This window comes from Corvus moneduloides, chromosome 11 (genome assembly GCF_009650955.1).
Source record: "Corvus moneduloides isolate bCorMon1 chromosome 11, bCorMon1.pri, whole genome shotgun sequence".
NCBI lineage: Eukaryota > Metazoa > Chordata > Aves > Passeriformes > Corvidae > Corvus > Corvus moneduloides.
In genome coordinates, this window is record NC_045486.1 from 13155725 (window position 1) to 13175068 (window position 19344).

At 42.0% G+C, this 19344-nt stretch overlaps 1 protein-coding gene across 26 annotated transcripts in view; it reads right to left on the reverse strand.

Annotated features, from left to right (window-relative positions):
* Positions 1 to 9065: 9065 nt before the first annotated feature.
* SLMAP (sarcolemma associated protein) overlaps positions 9066 to 19344 on the reverse strand; it is an 84484-nt gene continuing 74205 nt past the window's right edge. For 24 of the 26 annotated variants that reach the window (XM_032120374.1, XM_032120365.1, XM_032120357.1 and 21 more), the window contains one exon: positions 9066 to 15545. In XM_032120374.1, the coding sequence (XP_031976265.1) occupies positions 15456 to 15545 (90 nt within the window). In that variant the 3' untranslated portion in view covers positions 9066 to 15455. Of the gene's footprint in view, positions 15546 to 16544; positions 16635 to 19344 lie in introns of all 26 variants that reach the window. The other 2 variants (XM_032120358.1, XM_032120352.1) reach the window with 1 other exon arrangement.

Consider the following 19344-nt stretch of genomic DNA (forward strand, 5'->3'; position numbering starts at 1 on the left):
CTCGCAGGAACACAGGGCCATGGTTCCAGGCAAGATGACAGCACAGACCTTCCCAAACTCCCCCAATGCTGATGGCACTCTATCAAACAGCTTTTCCTGCACACAGGATTCCTGCCTGCCACATCCCCCTCCCTCCACAGAGCAGTCAAAACACATACAGCAAACTTCATTCACATATTCATTCACATAACGTAAGTTATTGTTGGGTGAACAAGAGCCAGAGAGCAAGACACAGCAAAAAAAGGGCAAAATATCAAGAATCTAGCATGGCACCAGTTAGCTTAGATTAGTCTTTTTGCTTAACCCCCCCTTTCTTTAATTGGATCAATATTTTTATTGCAATATTTATCATGTCTTACTAATGAAAACATTAATGATGATAAATATCCAAATTTACTGGAATAAAATACGTGTCACTGCAAAGTATAACTTCCTAGGATCTCATGCTCATGGCATGTAAGTCACTCTGATTCCTGTTCTAGGTGTGCAAATAGAGATGTGTCAAGCTTTGAAGGACACAGAAGATCCTAATAAATACCCATGAAATAGCCCTTCCTCAGAAAGTGCTGTAAGTAGATATAAGGAACACTGAAATAGTCCGGAAAAAGTAGATTGTATCCTAAGGCAGTGATGCTTCAAACATGTGCTGAAGCCCATAAAAATAAGTTAAGGGCTGTGTTGACAGACAGGATGAAGGAAAAATCTGTTTCTGGGATTAGTAGTTACAAAAGGTCTTCCAGATTCTGGAGTAATCATAGGATGAAATTTCCAGATGGCTCACCAGGATCTTAGTAAGACCAGGAAAGAAACACACATCCCTAAAGTTACCAGGCAGAGCATATCTTCTGAATAAATGGTATGTCAAGGATACTCCTGAGAATCATCACATGATGGTGGCACCCAAAATCGTCTCTGAATGAGGACCAGCTTCTCCAAAATTGGACAAATCTCCTCACCTTCCTGGAAGCAGGAGGAGTGAAAACTGCTTCTTGCCCCACATGTCAGCCAGGACACCAGCCCTCAGGCCGGCGAGGGGCACACTGAGGATATGTTTGGGGCGCTGCTGATATTGGGACCCAGTGAGGAGCTGGTGGATGTTTGTGAGATGCCCCAAACCATCTCACTCCCGCCCTCACGCCAGCTGGGTTCATCTGCTTTCACAAAGCTGCTGTTTTGAGATGAGGGTGAAGACACTTAGTAAGCTCAAAGAACAGAGTGCCATCAAGGAGTTACCCCTCCCACAGGGAGCTGCAAAGACAGAACACCTTCAGATGTGATCTTCCTCAGGTTTAAGTGTGAAACTCGGGCATTAGAGCAAGTGAAACCTGGCAGGAGCCATGAAAAGCAAGTTGGTGAGCTCCCCCAAACCAGCTCGGCAGCCCTGGAGCCTTTCCCAGGGCCGGCCCAGGCTGATGGGCGGGTCCATGAGCGCTTCCCCGGCTCCAGCGACAGCCTGGCAGCGCTGCCAGCGGCAACAGGGAAAGGAACTACCAGAGGGGGGATATCAGGATTCTGACCCAAAGGTTTGCTGAGCCAACCCTGGCTTAAAGCCAAGGAAAAGTGGCAACAGCTACTACACAAGGAAGGCTGGGGAAGTGCTGTTCTGCCCCTGATATAATGCAACATTTACCTTCATTCACCGAGGAAACAATTCAGAGAAGACAATTCAGAAGAAGTTCTCAGGTTTAGGACATGGCTCGAGGACACTGGGCCATGGCATCCCCAGTGTCCAACGGCACTTACCCCCAGCCTTTCCCGTGGCATGAGGCCAGGTTTGAAAGCAAACGCACTGAAAACAATCACTAATGCTTGCTAAACACTTGTTATTTTTTTTAAACAAACAAACAAACCAACCCAAACAACTTTCAGCCTTCTGTCCCTGTCTGACCAGCACAGAGGAAGTCTGGCAGCAAGAAGAGGCATAGAGACATGTCCCTGCAGCAAGGCAGGTGCTAGGAAATGGGGAGCTTTTGTCTACTTTCCTCACGGTAATTCAGGAGCAATTCTTTTCAGTAAATATGGCACAGAAAATCCAAGTGAGGAGAAAACAAGCTTTTCTCTCTCAACAGGCAGGTCCGTGTGCTGCTGCCAGTGTGCAGCTGGCACAGAGGTGGAGCCTGCCAGTCTGCAGCCATCCCCTTTGGAGAGAGTGATTTCCCATTCAGGTACAAAAAAGATGCAAGAACCCAGCCAGGCCAGTGCTCTTGGCTGCTCACAGGACGTCTTTACAGGCTGAATGACAAGCTGTACAGCAGATGTTCACCCTTGGCAGCAACCCAGCCATACTGTGGTGTTTAGTTTTGCTTTTTCAGCTCTGGCCAAAAAGGATGCACATTTCCTCCACGCCGTGTGATGGAGAAAAGACTGAACCTGACCGTGGTGATATTTTCTAGTGGACATCAGCAAACTCATCCAGTAGGAAACCAGGTGCTTTACTGGCAGTTCAGCAGTGCCCTGAACACCATCCCCTGGATGACTAACACTGAATCCCGGGAACAAGGCAGCTGTTACTGTCACTGCATGGGTCAGGCATCACTTACAAAAGGCTTTTGGAGGAGTGCAAAAGCAGATTTCTGGAGAAAGCTGAAAGGGGACAAAATGGTTGGCTCTGCTGCTCTTCACACTCCCCACCAGGCTGCAAGCACCAATTTTCACATAGTTTAAAAGAAAAAAAAAATTGATTGATTTTTGCTAATGCATTACAGTTTGAAATGGAGCAAAGTCAGATTCACAGAACTGATCTGACTCAGGATACAGCATCTTTTTTTAAATATAGACACCTAAAGATGAATCACACTTGTGTCATAAGGACACTTCCTAAAATTTTATCTCCCCTTACTGTTTAGGGTTCCCGTTCTGCAATAGAAGATGATGTCACTGTTTACATAAATAAAGGCAATGGTGCTCAGATCAGATCTAGGAAACCAGTCTCTTCCCTCTTAAAGTTTAGTAACCATTTTTACTTTCTTACAAGGTTGGGGAGTGTAAGAACTGGCCAGGGCATAAATAGAAGCATAGACAAAAAAAAAGGTGCAAAAGTGACCCAAATCACATACTTAACACAGATTTCTTTTGTTCTTAGAAAACTGGCCATGTTAAAAGTAGGGTAGCTCTCATTACTCTCACTCTGTCCACATTGGGGAGATTAAACTTCTGCACAGGAGACTTGCAACTGAAAAATATTGCCATTACACTGAGCACAAATAGCTTTTCTCTTGAACACCGAGCATGCACGTGGCCTCCCCTCTCCCCCCAGCTTACATTTTATGAAATTTTGGACAGTCAGAGAAAACTCTCCTTCCATATGTTCAGGATGTTAAGATTTCAACCTCCTTGCAGCAGGAAAATAAAGTCATCTTCTTTGTAATGCCACAGCACTGAGCACACACAGAGCACCGAAACAGTAACACATGAACTGATCTCTGCCATTGCGGAAAACTGCAGGGATCCCGGAGCAGGTCTTGTTCCTGTCATGTCTGCAGATGCTCTGTTAAGGACTCCAGGGACATAGAGCAATTACTAGGGTTTGTTTCTGCTTTCCAGGAGCAGTTCTGTTTAGGAGAGAATAGAAAGGGATTACTTTTACCTTATAGTTTGGACTTACAGGGTGTGAACTGAATGTTTCTTCCCACAGAAAGACATCGTGTAACAACTCCTGCAATGCTCTGTAATGGGGCTGTTCCTTCTCAGCAGTGCCCGAAAGCCCAAGGGCTAACGAGGGTGACAGGCAGGGCCCAATTAGCAGCACAGGCATAGGACCGCTGTGTTTAGGCCACACACTGAGTCTAAAGGGTTTTTTTCCTTTTGTTTTGGGGGCTTTGTTGGTTTGTGGTTTTTTTGCTTTGAGTCTAGAAAGTTGACATCTGCTTCTAGTAAAATTAACAAACTATTTTATTTGTCAGTAAATGTAGATTGAAACAGTACTGAGAACTGCATTGTCTGGGTCTGCGGGATCGTAGGAAGTATCGATGAAGCATTTTCCACTGGCATGTGCATAGAGAACAAAACATTTAAGTGAAGATAATTTTTTCCATATATATTATGTACATTATTAGATACAAGTGAGAATTAGATGAAACAAAACTAGAACAAAGATTCTTTTAAGTTTTAAAAGGATCTTTGTCTCTCAGCCATAGGGATGGCTCAAGCCAAGCTCCATGGATGAGGCAATGAATGAGGCAACAGATGCATCAAAGGCATCTCACTCGTAGTACACAGTTTAGCCAAGGCAAGACAGATCACGCAGGGATGTGCTGGCACCAACGTCATTCTTGCTACAGCAGAAAAGATGCTCCCCAGATCTTACCTTCTCCTGATGCAGCCAGGCACAGGTGCACCCTCCACTGTGCCCCACACAAGTCCTGGCACTTGGGCCAGCAGAGCTGCTCTCACCAGGGGCTGTGCCCACCCTGCAGTGGCACTGTGCCCCATGGCAGCGTACCCAGCTGCATTCTGCAATGTGATCTCCTCCAAATCCCATCCCACCACATTCCCTGCAGCTGTGACTGCCCAGAGCAAAGACTTTGCTTCCTGGACACTTTAGTGACCAGAAGGGTGTCTCCAGTTGAAATCCCCTGGCAGCTATTTTATTGTTCACCTGGCTTAATGGTGCAAACACAGCTCCAGGTCACCTCCCTGTTGTAAAAAGCAGGAGAAATCTTCTGTATTCAGGGAAAGGGAAGCCCATGGACCCGGCTCTCATGTGGTGGTGGAAGGTGCTGGCCCTACACGGGTGAGAGGAAGCCTCAGGTCACAGTGGACCCAGGGGTCAATGCCAGGAAGGGGACAAGAATGGAGCAGGCTTCCCACGAGGTTCAGGCATAGGGCAGGAAGGCAGATATTGTCTGGGAGGCCCCTCTCTTGCACAGTGCGTTAAACATTAAACAGCACCTTCCCTCTCACTGCTCCCAAGGTCACACAGGGCAGCTCCCCCAGCTCCGGGCAGCAGCCCGGCTCAGGGAGGCAGGCAGCAGACACCAGCAGAGGATGGGGGTGCTCTCTCAAGGCTGGAAGAGTACTTTGTCCCTCTGTGGTAAAACCCAGGAACATCCTTCCCAGACCCATTTGACCCTTCCCTTCCTGATGTGCCCCCCTACACCATGCCTCTCTCTTGCATTGTGTGGGAACATTGCCCAAAACACAGTTTTCCCCTCATTTCCTTCCTCTCAAGACACCTGGAACTTCTTCCTGCAGGCTCCTGCCACCCCTCATGCAGGCCAGGCCAGGCCAGGCTCTCCAGGCCACCAGCTTATTGTCCAGGAAACCAAAACAACCAAACATCCAGCATGGAGCTGCTGGGGCAACAGGCTCAGAGACAACACAGCTACCAGGGCTTTTGTGTACTGAGGATGACAAATAATTTATTTCAGCAAAAACAGCCTGACATATTTGAGGAAAAACAGAAGCAACAACTACCAGCAAGGACTCCCCCAAGAAGGCTGTAAGGGAAGTATTTTCCATCACAAAACACGTTTTGAAACGTATTTGAAATTTGTGATTTGACATCTCAAGCTGTTAGTAGAAGCTCCTTGCTTAAATGGGTCAGTTTTGCATGCATTAAGCAATGCAGCACAGAAACAAAAGAAAAAAATCCTCTCCAGCTTCAATGCCGGTTTAAAAGTTATTGGGAGGCAGCCAATATATTTGGGGAAGGTTTCTAAACACCCTCTTTTCAAACTAAGATGCCTCAGCAGAGATCAGTGCACACAGCACACCACAAATCGCGACTCCAACTTCACCCTTCTAACGCACTGAATTTTAAAAGCTTAACATACCTTTATCTAAACCTCTGTATCATTAAAACTGCACTGAGAAGCACAAAGCTTCATCCCACTAAAACAGAATGTATGGGTAAGTAGAGTTGCATGCTCTGCTACACCAGCTTGTTTCTGCTACGTGTTCATTTGATTCAGGAAGCCATGCAAAAACAGCTTTGCTGGCCCACTGAATGTGCACTGTAAAACAGAAACTTAATCACAGAATATTCTGAGCTGGAAGGGACCCACAAGGATCATGGAGTCCAACTCCTGAATGGCCCATACGGGGATCAAACACACAACCTCGGTGTAACTAGCACCTGCTCTGACCAACTGAGCTGATCTGTCACAGAATCACTGAACAGTCTGGACTGAAAGGGACCTCAAAGATCATCTCATTTCAACCCCCTGACATGGGCAGGGACACCTGCTGTTAGATCAGGTTGCTCAAAGCCCCATCCAGCCTGGCCTAGAATACTTCCAGGGATGGGACATCCACAACTTCTCTGGACAACCTCCCTCAAGGGAAGAATTTGTTCCCAATATCCAATCTAAATCCATCTATTAACATACATGCTGGACTCCAGCTGAAAGCCAACCTCACAAGGCAGACCACAGCACCCTGAGATGTGAGAGGCAGACACTGCTTTTCACTGATGGGCATTCACAGCCTCCACTCAGGGGTACTGCCAACTGCTGGGGTCCAGCTCTCTCCCCCTCTGGACACTGGCAGACACTGGAGCAGGTGTAATCACAAGTAATGCAGAACCCACATGACAGCAAAACACCTCACCCTGGCACTGCAGAGAAAAGCACGGGGTTCTCAGCTGGATGGAAGGCCATTATGTGTGCCTGGGTCTGCAGCCACCGAGGCCCTCTTGGCCCTGAGACCTCCATAAACACAGTGCTGAGCCTGAGCTGCTTCTGAACGGGAGAGATACTTGCATGCAAGATTTGGGCAGCCACAGATCGCTGAAGGACTGGCCTTTCTCATACTTCCAGGTGCTCCTTTTTACCGCTTTTCAGCTTTCATTAGTGAGAAGCAGGAAGAGTGAAGTGGCGGTGTCCCCAGCCAGTGTTAACAGGATGTGACTCTGCCCTGAGTCATCATCCTCTTTCTCCTCAAGTGGAGATGGCTGCTCACACCTGGGTCACGGACACCTCTGGCCATTCTCATCAGGACAAACCCACTACTTCCCAAGCTTGCAGTTCAGAGGCTGCAGCAAGCAACCTTCACATCACACAGTTAGAACTTTGTATTTTCAGAGTATCTTCACAACCAAAAGGACTGAAGAACTCCAAAATGTGCTCAAAATCTAAAGAATAATACAGCAGTTTTCTGATGAAGTATCTGAGCCAGCAGCATCTCACTGAGGTCTTACTTATGTCCAAGAAATTAAAACATTACGCCACACAGCTGCAGAATATGACTAAATATGCAATTATTGTTCTCTATTTTACATTTGAAAACTTACCATGTTAGAATAATCTCCAGTGAAATGCATTTCATGGGAACTGGAAACAATTTACATTAAATGAACCAAATGAACACCACTGTTAAGGAGTCCACGTGCACATGAGCAGAACTGAGGTGCCTCGGCTGAGAATGATCTCTGCCAGTACTGTGCCTCATCTTCCATCCTGACAAACTTTACAACAAAGGTTTCCCTGATACATTTCCCTGCCCATCTAAGGCAGTCATTCAGTAGCAGCGACCTCTCACAGACTCACATTCCAAGCAGATGCAACATCCTACACATCTGACAAAGCAATTCAGTTCTCACCAAAGAAACATCCCAGAAGTGCTCATTGGGATGGAATTATTCCAGTATTTACTCTTCTATTACTGGAAGAAACATCAGTGTGGGGCAAATAATTTTTTAGCACTCTCTCTAGACTTCAAGTGAGACACACCACGTAAGACAACAACATTTTTTTTGGTATTTGTCTACTAAACATCCTCCTGAAAAGGGACATGGATGTGCTAAGGTACACCCTCACTCGCTGCAAAGGCAATCATGTAAAGTAATAATAAGGGAGATTGTTAATTATTTATTATTGGCTGGGTCATAATTCTTTTAAAGCAGAATTAGAGTTCAGAGAAGACTGCAGGGGAAGGATGTGCTATTGCTGCAACTTGTAGCACAGGCACACCAACACCTGGCCAACCCAAGGCTGGAAATGCAATTAAAAAATTACTGTAAAGTTGCTGCAGGCTACATCTTTGCTTATGTGCCACTGCAATAATTACAAAGTGGAGGAAAAAAAAGAGCAATAATGTCTCTCACAAAGGCTAGCTACAGTTGGATTCCAGTCAGGTTCTGCAACAGAGGAACTGCTAGTCAGCAGTGGCTGCTACACTTACAACAGAAACACCAAACACCTGGAATATCACACCTGAGCCTGGAATATGGACACTGAACCTTTAAAAATGAGCAAACTATCACCACCTTTTACCTGTAGCATTACTTGGAAATAAACTCATTCAGGGTCTAAGGAAGAGTGCTCAGCACTGGTGTTGGCAGACAGGAATTCAAGACAAATTTGTAAAACATTAAGTGCTACCAACAGTGTCCCATGAAGAACAGCAGTTATATTTATCACCTTTTTAGGCTTCCTTGTCCTCCCCAAACCTCCCAGCCATCTACTCCATCTGGAAGAATGTTTTAAACATTTAACTTTTTAAACAGAGAAGCAGAAGAGACAAATTACCTGGGTATTACACCAGGACTTACTGGTAGCCTGGAGTGCAACCATGGGGACTTAAACTGCACCCTGGGGTGGATCCAAACCACACAGTCTCCAAACAGTGAGGAGACTTTCCTTCCTCAAACTTGCTGAAAACTGTGTGAGTGACTCAGTGAATGTGCTTCTCTTGAATCAGCACTGAAACAGAGCTCCAGAATTCCCTCTGATTTACAGTGCAGATAAAAGACTGTAGAACTGTTGGTCTTCTTAAAGGATGATCCATGACTGATCCCCTGAGGATGTCTCACCACTAAACCCATGTAACTCTTGCACAAACCAAGGTTGCATTCCTACCCCGTGTTCCAGCCCTTCTCTCCCTGGGTTCAGACCTGTTGGAGGCCGGCTTTACCACGTCACACAGAGGAGGGAAGGTCATGTGGCTGCAAATCCCACTTGCAAAAAGTAAACAAGTAAATAGATTCCAATTTTAAAGTAAGTTTTAATTGATTCATTAATTAGTAACTTGTTTTCTAGCACAGTAAAGCAAGTGGAGCAGGTTCAGAAGTTGTGGAGTGCTGAAATTTGGAGTTAGGCTGAATGAAAGACTATGTACAATGCAAATCAGCTTTCTGTTGTGATGTAAATTTATTCTCATAATTTTTACCATTTATTCATCCCAGAAGACATATTGCATATTTGGAACATTTTTAAAGTAAGAGCCACTATATTCAAGACAAGAAGTAGTTTTGTCACATCAAAACTGATGACATACTCAATAAAATTATTTTCCAGAGCAAGAACTCCTTACAAGAAATATAAATAGAATATAAACTTCATAAATGATCTAGCATGAAAAGATTAAAATAGTAAATCCATTCCATACTGAAGGCAGTACTTTACCACTCATAGTGTGTGTGCGGAATTTCTAAAAAAAAAAAAAAAATCCATGTCCCAACAGTGGGTACTGAAACAAATACCGGTAAGCTTTTGGTTAAATTTTATTCCCATAGAACAAAATGAATTGATGACTTCACCCTTTTGTCTCAAATACTAACACAATCAGGTAATAAAACATTGCTTTTAGTTTAACTCGGGCTTTGGAATTGTTCATCAGACACGATGAAGGGATGACACGCTTTGGCAGCACATTGGCTTTTTCAATGTCTCACCTGATGTAACACAAGAATTACCTCTCCCTGCCAGCATCTCCATTACCACAGCTGAGAACCATTTACCCAAGAATCTCAGTTACATCCCCACTCCCTTTCATGGCTGCTAAACACCAGTGACCATGTCCTGTTCCACCACTTGTAAGCGCAATCTCAGAGCAGCACAGACACACATCCACATCCCTCAGAGCTGAGGCACATCCAGCTCTGGGAATGATGCTCACTGAGCACACTGAGAAACTCAGTCATGTCAACAACCTCCAATTTGAAATGCTTAGAGAGGGAAGTGTCAGTAATGTGCAAACAACATGACGGGGCTGAGGGAAGAGAGTAAAATGTCTGATCCTGAGAAAAGGACTGGCTTTGCTTCACTCTAAGATGTAAGCAAATCATAGAACAACCTGTGGGAAGCAATCAGCAAAAAATTCAAGAATGTCAAAGCATTTAGAAAATAAAATTCCCCTTTCAAAAGTTTTTTTTAAAAATGAGTTTATTAGTGTTATTAAACCAAGACTTCTGTAAATCCTGACATTCCAATAAAAGTGATCACTACACTACTATCACTGTAACTAATAATGCAGGTTACAGAACAGCTCTCTGTTTGTAAAAACTAAGTGAAGGAATTATTCTATGAATATTTTCCCTATTGTGCTTCAGGGATCAGATTTTGTCTCACTGCTGTTCAACAGTGTATGATCAATAGTCCCGAATAAAGCTTCAGGAGTCATCTCTGTAAAACCTGAAGGGAAAAAAACCCTTTCAGTGCTGTGCTGAAGAGTCATGGGAACAGGTTGCTGCCTGGGCCTGCTGCCTACAGTGGTTTTTACCAAACAATATTGCAAAGTCAGATACCACCGGGTGCACCTCATACTGGGGTGATGTGAGGAATACACGGATTTGATTAACACAGTTAAAATCTAGAAGCTAGAAGTCAGTGAATCCTGAAAAAAAGTTCTGGTAGACAGTAAACCAGGAATACCAGAGTAGGATATAAAGCTTATTGTCTATTTATTTATATGATGTTAGTAAGGTAATTACTGTAAGGACATGTTCTATTCTGGCATCTACTCTTCAAAAAAGAACACTCAGAAAATAAAAAATTGTTTAAAAAGCTGACAACAAAAACTAGAGGGATGAAGAAAAAAATTAAGAAATTCAATTCATTCATATAAAGTAAGATTGGAGGGTACGATCATGGTATGTCAAATCCGTGGATGAGGACAACATTTGCAGCAGAAGAACATCCTCCAAGAGAGATGTATTGGAGTCCAATTTTTGGAAGCCAAAGCAAGATGAACTCAAAGACAGGGTTGGGGTTTGGTTTGGGGTTTTTTTGAGAGGACAGTAGTTGCTCATGTACCTTATCTACAGAGGTGACTGATCCTTTATCTGAAGTTCTTACAGCAAGAATTTTTTTTTTTCTAACAGATACTGAACTTCTTGACATTCTGCTGCTTATGATGAAATCAGTCTGAAGTTTTATGACTGTGATATCCTGATTAGTGATCAGATGAGTTCCCCTTACCTTTACAAATGGGGACTTGGGCCTGTAATGTCCCTTCCCATTGAAACCTGTGTTTCAATTGCTGATTTACCTCCTACTGCTGGGAGCCTTTAGTCAGACACTGGTAGCACCCAGCTTTGAAAGCAGCAATGGGTGCAGCCCCTCTCTTCCAAGCAGAACTTGGCTCTGTGGACAAACCTCTGCTCACTTTCAACAAGTTGGTACAAAGTAAAAACCCAGGAAAGGAACCTCACCCCCCCCGCCCCCCCCCCCCCCCCCCCATACTGCAGCCCAATTCCCCATGAAAGAAAGAGGAATTCTGTGTTCATAAGCACGTGCAAAGAGGGACTGGGATGAGCAAATGAGCTGGATCTGGGGAATTGAATGCAGCTGTTTGCAGGAAGCAATCACCTTTCAAACAGACCCAGAGGTATATGCAAGAGAGAAGGAAAGAATATGGCTTCTAATTCTTTTATACGATCAATTGCTATTATTAACGGAGACTCAACATTTTGAGACAGTTGCTAATGAAACACTAATGGTGGATGAACAGCCAGAGGGGAGAAAAGGCCCCTGGTGAAACCTGGCCAGCCCCACTTGCAGAGCCAGTGCAAAGGACAGTGGCTTCCCAAAAGCCATAGTGGTGACCTGGTGTTTTAAAGCACTCAGATGCTGCTGGTGGAATGAATTTGGCAGTGGATTTGTCATGGAGAAGATTCAAGCCAAAGAAATTATTCTTGCAAGTGGCAGAACCCTATGGATTAAGGCAGGAGACATTCAAAATCTTACATAAAGCACACAGAAATCTGGAACAGGTAACATACTTCAGAAGACTCGATTAGAAAAATAAGTTAGGGATATACCCCAAAAATATGTGCACAGGTGATTGATTACCTTTGCTTCAGCCATCAGTCATTTGATACTAATTCTCACTGTTTTATGAGAACTCTTGCAATATATTGTGCAGGCTCACAATTCTCCATTTAGCACCAAAAAATCCAGACATTCTGCAAAAAGGATGAGGCTAAGACTCCGGAAGAACACATTTAATTCAGCTACAAGGAACAGGAAAATCACACTGTATTTTTCACATATTTATATTTTTAAATAAAAGGCCTGCTATTGTAGTCCCCACACAGGTAGAATTCTTTTAGAATTTAAAAAAGATGCCTCAGTCAAGACACCATGACAAATCTGAAGAACTGTTCAGATAGTCTAAGATTTATACTAAATCTTCCAAATTGAACTAGCAACTGATAAAACAACTCTCTGAGGAGCTTTGCTACTATGAGGAACCTTTTTAAAACCTCAAACTTCAGTGCAAGCTCAGAGCACTTGTTTTACAAGTGGAGCATCTCACACATGTGAAAACACTGCTCGTTACAGTAACTCCAAGGCTTAGCTAATCAAGCCTCACAAAAGAAAGAACCTAAATATGAATGTAAAAGAGCACACACACTTACCATTAAAAAAAGCAATAAAAAAACCTAGAAAGGTTTGTGCAAGGAGTCCTTGCAAAATAACTCCACTTGCTGTTTTAGTATCGAAGCACTGAAGAACAGCAGCTTCCCAGTTACCCAACCCTTCTCCAGGGATTCTTGCAACAAAAGAGTGAACTGTGCATTTTAGCTCATTCCTTATCATTTTGAACATGCAAATGTCAAGAACTCCTGGAAAAGGCACTGCATTAGGTATACTTGTAAGCACAAACCCCCATGCAATGTGTACTATGCACCTGTGTATATATAATATAAATATGCATACATGCACATAATGAAATTAGAAATATTTCTCCTTTAATACAACCATGTTGGGCCTCTAACTGCAGCTCTCTGATGCTCTAAAGATTTCTGAAAACACAACACTTGTCTTTAATACAAGGACAAACTTAAGCCCCAGGCAGCACTGCTGCAGTGCAGGGTCCCCCCGGCTGCTCCCAGGGAACCTGGCACTTCCCTGCTGCCAGCAGGGAGGGACCCCAGCTCCACCAGGCTCCACCTCCTCAAGCCACCTCGACTTGCTACTAGCAGGGAGGAGGGAAGAGAATCCACTGCACAAGAAACAGCAGCTGAAAGGACAAATGGGCAGTTTGAGATGCTAAAGAGTGAGGAGGCAGCATCAGGTTCCCTTTCCCCAGCAGGGCTTTCCTCTATGGCCCAGGACCTGCAGCCACTGCTCCTCCCATCTCAGCACCACTGCCACCGGCACATCCACCCTGCAGCTCCAACACCTTTTCCTCCTCCATGGCAATATGCTCCCAAGCCTTCCATGGTTCTCTCCTACCCCATTTCCTTCCGAAAACCACAGACAGACGGATCAGCTAGACCAAAACTTAAACCAGTGCAAATGTGAAATAAAAGGGAAAAAAAAAGTCTTTTGCTCTTACTGGACATGCTGCAGACATTGTGCCTAGTAACTGTGGCAATATCTAGTGCAAAAGAAACTTAGCATGAATCTCTTGTTTTCAAATGACATTCAACTCAAACATGCATAGGGAGAGTAAAGTTATTTTATTAAATCATGCACATCACGTGTGTTAGTGCAAATAGTTTAATCTGTACTCCAGAAATTCTATTGTATTTTTATATCTTTACAAAATAGATTTAAAACAATTATTTACTTTAAAAAATGTAATTCTGAAGTTAAGCATTTCAGAACAATATTTGCAATAACCTATATACAAGAGGTACTAAGTACCACTGGCATATGAGTGTTCTGTGGTTGGGTGGCTTCCTGCAACTGAAAAGGATGAAATGAACAAACTAAATGACAACAGTTATTTTCTACAAGTCACTTGTGGACTATTTTCTCCAACTAATAATCCTCCCATTAGCAAATCCCATGTAACTTAAGATAGAACCTTTAATTAAAGGACAACGACCCTTAAAACCTCACAAAGTAAATTATATGCTAAATTTCTATTTAAATATTTAAACTATCTGTCGATTGCCATAACACTCTTTAAAGCCAATCGAATTGCTGAGATTACCTCCCTATTTTGAAGTTTCCTTTAGCAGAGCCATTTTACTTTACCATTCTTTAACATATTATTTAAGTCTTTAATAAACCTTTTTGACAGAACTGCTGAGCTGAACAAGACAACTACTGTCTACATTTAATTCAGCACTAACTACAGTGATTCCCACCAAGAGTCAGCAAATAGCAATGGTTATAGTACTCAGATAAGGAAAATAAACTTTGTAATGGGGACCACTGCATCATACTTACAGCCATGTGATAAGGATCCACAAAATTTTACTACCAAATTAAAATCATCTTCACCTGACAATACTTCATCAGGCATATGATTCCAATTTCGTAGTATTTTATGTATCTAGATTTTCTCAGCTGATCACAGACGTACTGTAGCAGTTCTCTTAATAAAGTTACGTCCACAAAAGCTTATTCTAAGGAGCTTCTCCAGCTCAAGTCAGAAAGTATCAAATGACTGAAAAAATAAACTGATACATGTGATATGTGAGAAGGTATTCATACTTTTAAAGAACGTATCTCTTTAAATACATGAAATTTAATAAATTACATTCAAACTAAAGTTAACGTAAGTTGAACCACTGCACTATGTCCATCAAATGACCAAGTACTTGCTCCCAGAAACACCTTAGTTCACTCAAGAACACACACATGCTTACACTCGCACACGCGCACACTAAATACTTTAGGCTGGTCTTCACCATCAGTATCTCTATCTCTTTAAGGCTGGACATGAATTGTGTTTATTCCCAAAACCCATTAATAAAGCAATCCTTAGGAAAGAAAAATACACTTCCTTCGAAAGGCGTGGTAAGAGAAGTTTTCTTAAGTCTTGTTCCCAACAGCTCAGTGACTAACAGCAAGTAAAATGATACACTAGTTTAAAAAAAAATAGATCATACTGAAAGGCACTGAGCACACTGCATCTGTTTCCCAAGTATCTGCAAGGTTACTTGGCTTGGATGTCCAAATCAGTATCATCTTCTTAAATCTAGCAATCAGATTCTAAAGTCAGTGTCCACAACCCTAGCCATTATAAATAATTTGGTACCAAGAAGCCTACTTTAGGCCACCATTATAGTATTCAGAATCCCAACATACTAATTTAAAACTTGCATGAAGTTGTAAGCAAAAATATTGCTCACAGTATGATGAATGACAATTTTATTCCCTCTTTATAGACAGATACATTTTATACAATTTAAAGCAAATGACCCTACTGCTGTTCTCACGCAGAGCTGTGCTGTATTAAGAGGTAAAAAGGAAGAGAATTAATCTGTTTTCCCTCAGTATATGAATGTTGCCAGCTTCTAAAGGGAGGACGGTGTATGGATTCAACAACAGTTCTCATGGAGAAGCTCTGGTTAGGCCTGGGTACAGCACCACGGCTGTTACAGCAACCAAAGCTGCCATCACAGGCATCCAAGGCCATTGTCTCTGTGTGGAGAGAAAAAAGAAATCAATATCATATTTGTTCTAATTCATACTAATCAGTTTACCTCGTGGTTCCTGCAAGTCCTGAGTACCTGTTGATAGGCATCACTACAGTGTTACCCACGAGCCCTGCTGCAGGCTAGTCCTGACTTGGAGCACCACAGCAAACCACGCTCCTCTAGCACAGGGAACTCCACACCTCTTCATGACTGAGGATCGTCTGGAGGACTTTTGGCAGCTCCGTATTTCCAGGTATGTTATTGTACACACCTCAGAGAAATGTGCCACTGAACATGCGAGGGCTTGAGATGTTTAAATCATGGCTTGCGCCAAGTCAAGGCTAGACACAAGTTTATGCACATCTTTAACTTTTGACCGTTTAAATCCAGGTCTGTGTAGCAGATCCTAACATCATTTTTAACAGATTGTCACAATATTGCATGACAACAATGGCATTTTAAGAGGAGGACACACTGAGAGACAAGAGAAAATGCAAGCTGAGAGTTCAGAATACAAACCAACCACCTATTTCTTGTCTTTTTTTCCATCTTTCCATCAGCAATAGTGAGAAAAATTAAAGTGTTTAGAGCCAGAGAGGAATTTCTTAGTCCATAGATAGGAACCAAAGCTTGCTGAATTTTATTATTAGAGGCAAACTCTTCATTTTTCATAGTTAATTAAGCAATGAGGTTTTCTTACAAGCCCTAGCATCGCGCAAAAGGCAGCCCATTTGCTAAGGACAAACGGAGACCGAGTTAGAAGAGGCACGTTCAAGCACCAGTGAGAACAAAATTAATTGTTAGAATTAAAGAAATCACAGAGATGTTAAGTGATTAGTGGATTGCTCAGCTCGTCAGTGTCAACAGAATGGCATATTAAATGAAGGGTTTGCTTCAGGTAAAGAAATACCTGTGAGCATTTCACCATGCACTATTTGATACAGAAATGGCACAAACAGGTGAGAGGGACAAACATACATTGACTGAACAGTAGTGCTTGTACCTTTCGCTACCACAATGGGCCGTAACACCAATACAGGAAAGCCAGGATTAGGCCGATGAATACGGCTGGGACGGGTTGTAATATGGAAGGCTAAAGAAGGGAAGGGATATTAAAAATCACTTTGTGCTATAAATCAATCAGGTAAAGATGATTTAGAGAGGGGAAAATAAGTCAGTAAGTTTTGTTTTAATTGAAATGTATTAAAGACGTCTAACACATTACAGTATTATCTAATCTGGTATACAAAGTTAGTACACCATTCTACTCAAATGAACAGGGATGTTTAAAAATAAAGGGAAGTAAGCAGAAAATGTTCCAAGAAACCTCTTGTCACAACTTGGAATTTAGCACCTGAAAACAATACAAATCTTAAACGATTTGCCTGTATCTTATTTGTAGTTGGTTTTAGTTTTTCTAAGTGAGAGGAAATCCCATTTGGATTTCTTGAGAGACAGACTCACACCAAAAATTGGATTTTTCAGCTACTTCATTCCTTGCTAGTTAGCCTTTTCCATTTTCCATCACCAGCCTCCGGAAAAACAATCTTTTTCCTCCATTAGTGAATCAATTACAGATACGTGCACAGGCAAACCCAGTAGTTCAGACATTTCCGTGAGATTGTAACATGACTGTACAATCCACACTCAGTTACTAAAAAGCAGAGAAGCACATTTCCATCAGAGATAACACAGAGCTCAGCATCTCTGCCAGGTCAGCAGCCTTGTGACCAAATGGAATTCTGAAAATTGATCGAATGCTGCAGCTGGGCCAAACCAGCAGCTGACCAGACTGCAGGGTTCAAACAGCTTATGGCCTCCTCAGAACCATCCACACGTTTTCTCAGCTATGTTGAATTCATGTAAACTACTGCATATTCTGGATGAACAGCCTCTATCTGTGATACGATAAATTAAAAGCAAAAATGGACCTAAATGCTTTTTAAGCTGTCCTTGGAAGACATCTGCTTTCTCTGTATCCTACTCTATATATTTGTGCACACACAAAGACAAACAGAGGTTAAGGTCAAACCATGCCAAATATTTTTGAAACTGTTTGTGCTGAAGCTACCTTGATTTTGTTCAGTCAAATAAATACACAAATGATAAATTCATGCTTAACTTTTCTAAAACATTGTAACTAATAAGTAATATCTCATCCTGTTATTAATTTATAGGAATCACTTATTCATAGAACCTCCAATATGGTTCAAAACACAGGAATATTAGAAGGTATTCTAGTCTTGTTCAATTAATTTTTTTTCAATCAAGGCAAATACTTAACAGAAAAATTATGTGTCACTATTGAAGTTTTTTTCATGCAGGATTATTTTTGTGTCATGGGTGCCACGAATCACAGTGCCACCTTCCCACAGAAAGCAGAAATGATCACAGCAGTGTTCAAAAAAGTGCCAGAGGTTTAAATCAACCAGAGCAGCTGATGTTCTCAAACCATTCACATAATTAAATCTGTCATGTAAAGCGCATCAGGAAGTAACCAGTGACTACAAGCATGCAAGCACAAGTAGTACACCACACTGCTAAGCATTTCAAAAACACAACATTGCAAACTTTTTTTTAAAAGTAAAACTTAAATATTAAAACTTAATATTTAAATGATATCCCAAATGGAGTACAGAAGCCTTGTCTTTTCTAACATTTGTTGGTTCACTGAACAATTCAATAGATTTTTTTTTGTAAGTTATACACATTCTTGGCAAACGAAACCGATGATAAATATTCATCATATTCAATGAGATCACCTCCAAATGATTAGATTTTTCTCTCACAGACTTATTAATACATAATAAAGCTCCCTCTTGTCAAGGAGCGTTGTAACTAGGTGCCTCAATAAAATTGTGCATATTTTATTAGAATATGAAGATACGCAAACTCAGACACAGATGGGCTGCAAAAAGGAACAAATCCCACAGTGGGAAGTCACTTTCTGTCCTCGGAAATGAAGTAGCAGATAATGATTCCAGCATAAGGGGGCAATGGTACTTGAAAAATTTGACCTTGGAACTCAGCCCAGTATCCATGATGTTTGAAACAATCCCCAAGATGGATATGTTTTACATTACTGACTGTGAGTAATGTTTGGTGAGCAGAGTTTGCCCTTATATGGAGGATGCTCTTCATCACACCCTGACCTCCAGGTTTCAACTGTCACAATGAACTCCTCTTATGCAAGCAGATTTTGGCAACTGCCATGGCTCCTGCTTTCATTTAAATACTCACCTTTAATTCTTCCTAAAATTTCCTTTTAGCTTTTCCACTTTCATCAGGTGCTCCAATTTCCTTCACAGTATTTCAACCCTTTACTATCCCCCTTTTTCCACTGATCATTTTGATTCTGAGGTTAATGTTTTTAACAGAGCAGAAAATCTCACATTCACAATTATTTATTCAGTGTGATCTCTTCCATTAAAATGGGGTGGGGTTTTTGTCTGGTTGTTTCTGACTTCTGCTTTAAGTAAGTCAAGTAACTCAGCATTATCTGAGCACTGCAGAAAAATTCTAAGCAAGAATCAGGTTCCAAGAGGATTATGAAATCATATTCCTGAAAATATGGCTGAAAAAAGTGAGAAATGCTTTGAATTCTTTACATCTTTGACAGCTCTATACTGTTTGAGGTTTATATTCAAGAATTGATTATGGTAAGGATATTAATACAAACTTCTGGCATCCAGCTGATTTTAGAGGATGGGATCTGTAAAACCTTCTTTGTAGTCAGATAAACAGTTTGCTAAAGTCTGTCACAGAGCATTTATTATCCTCCTGTTTTGTACTGTGCATTACAG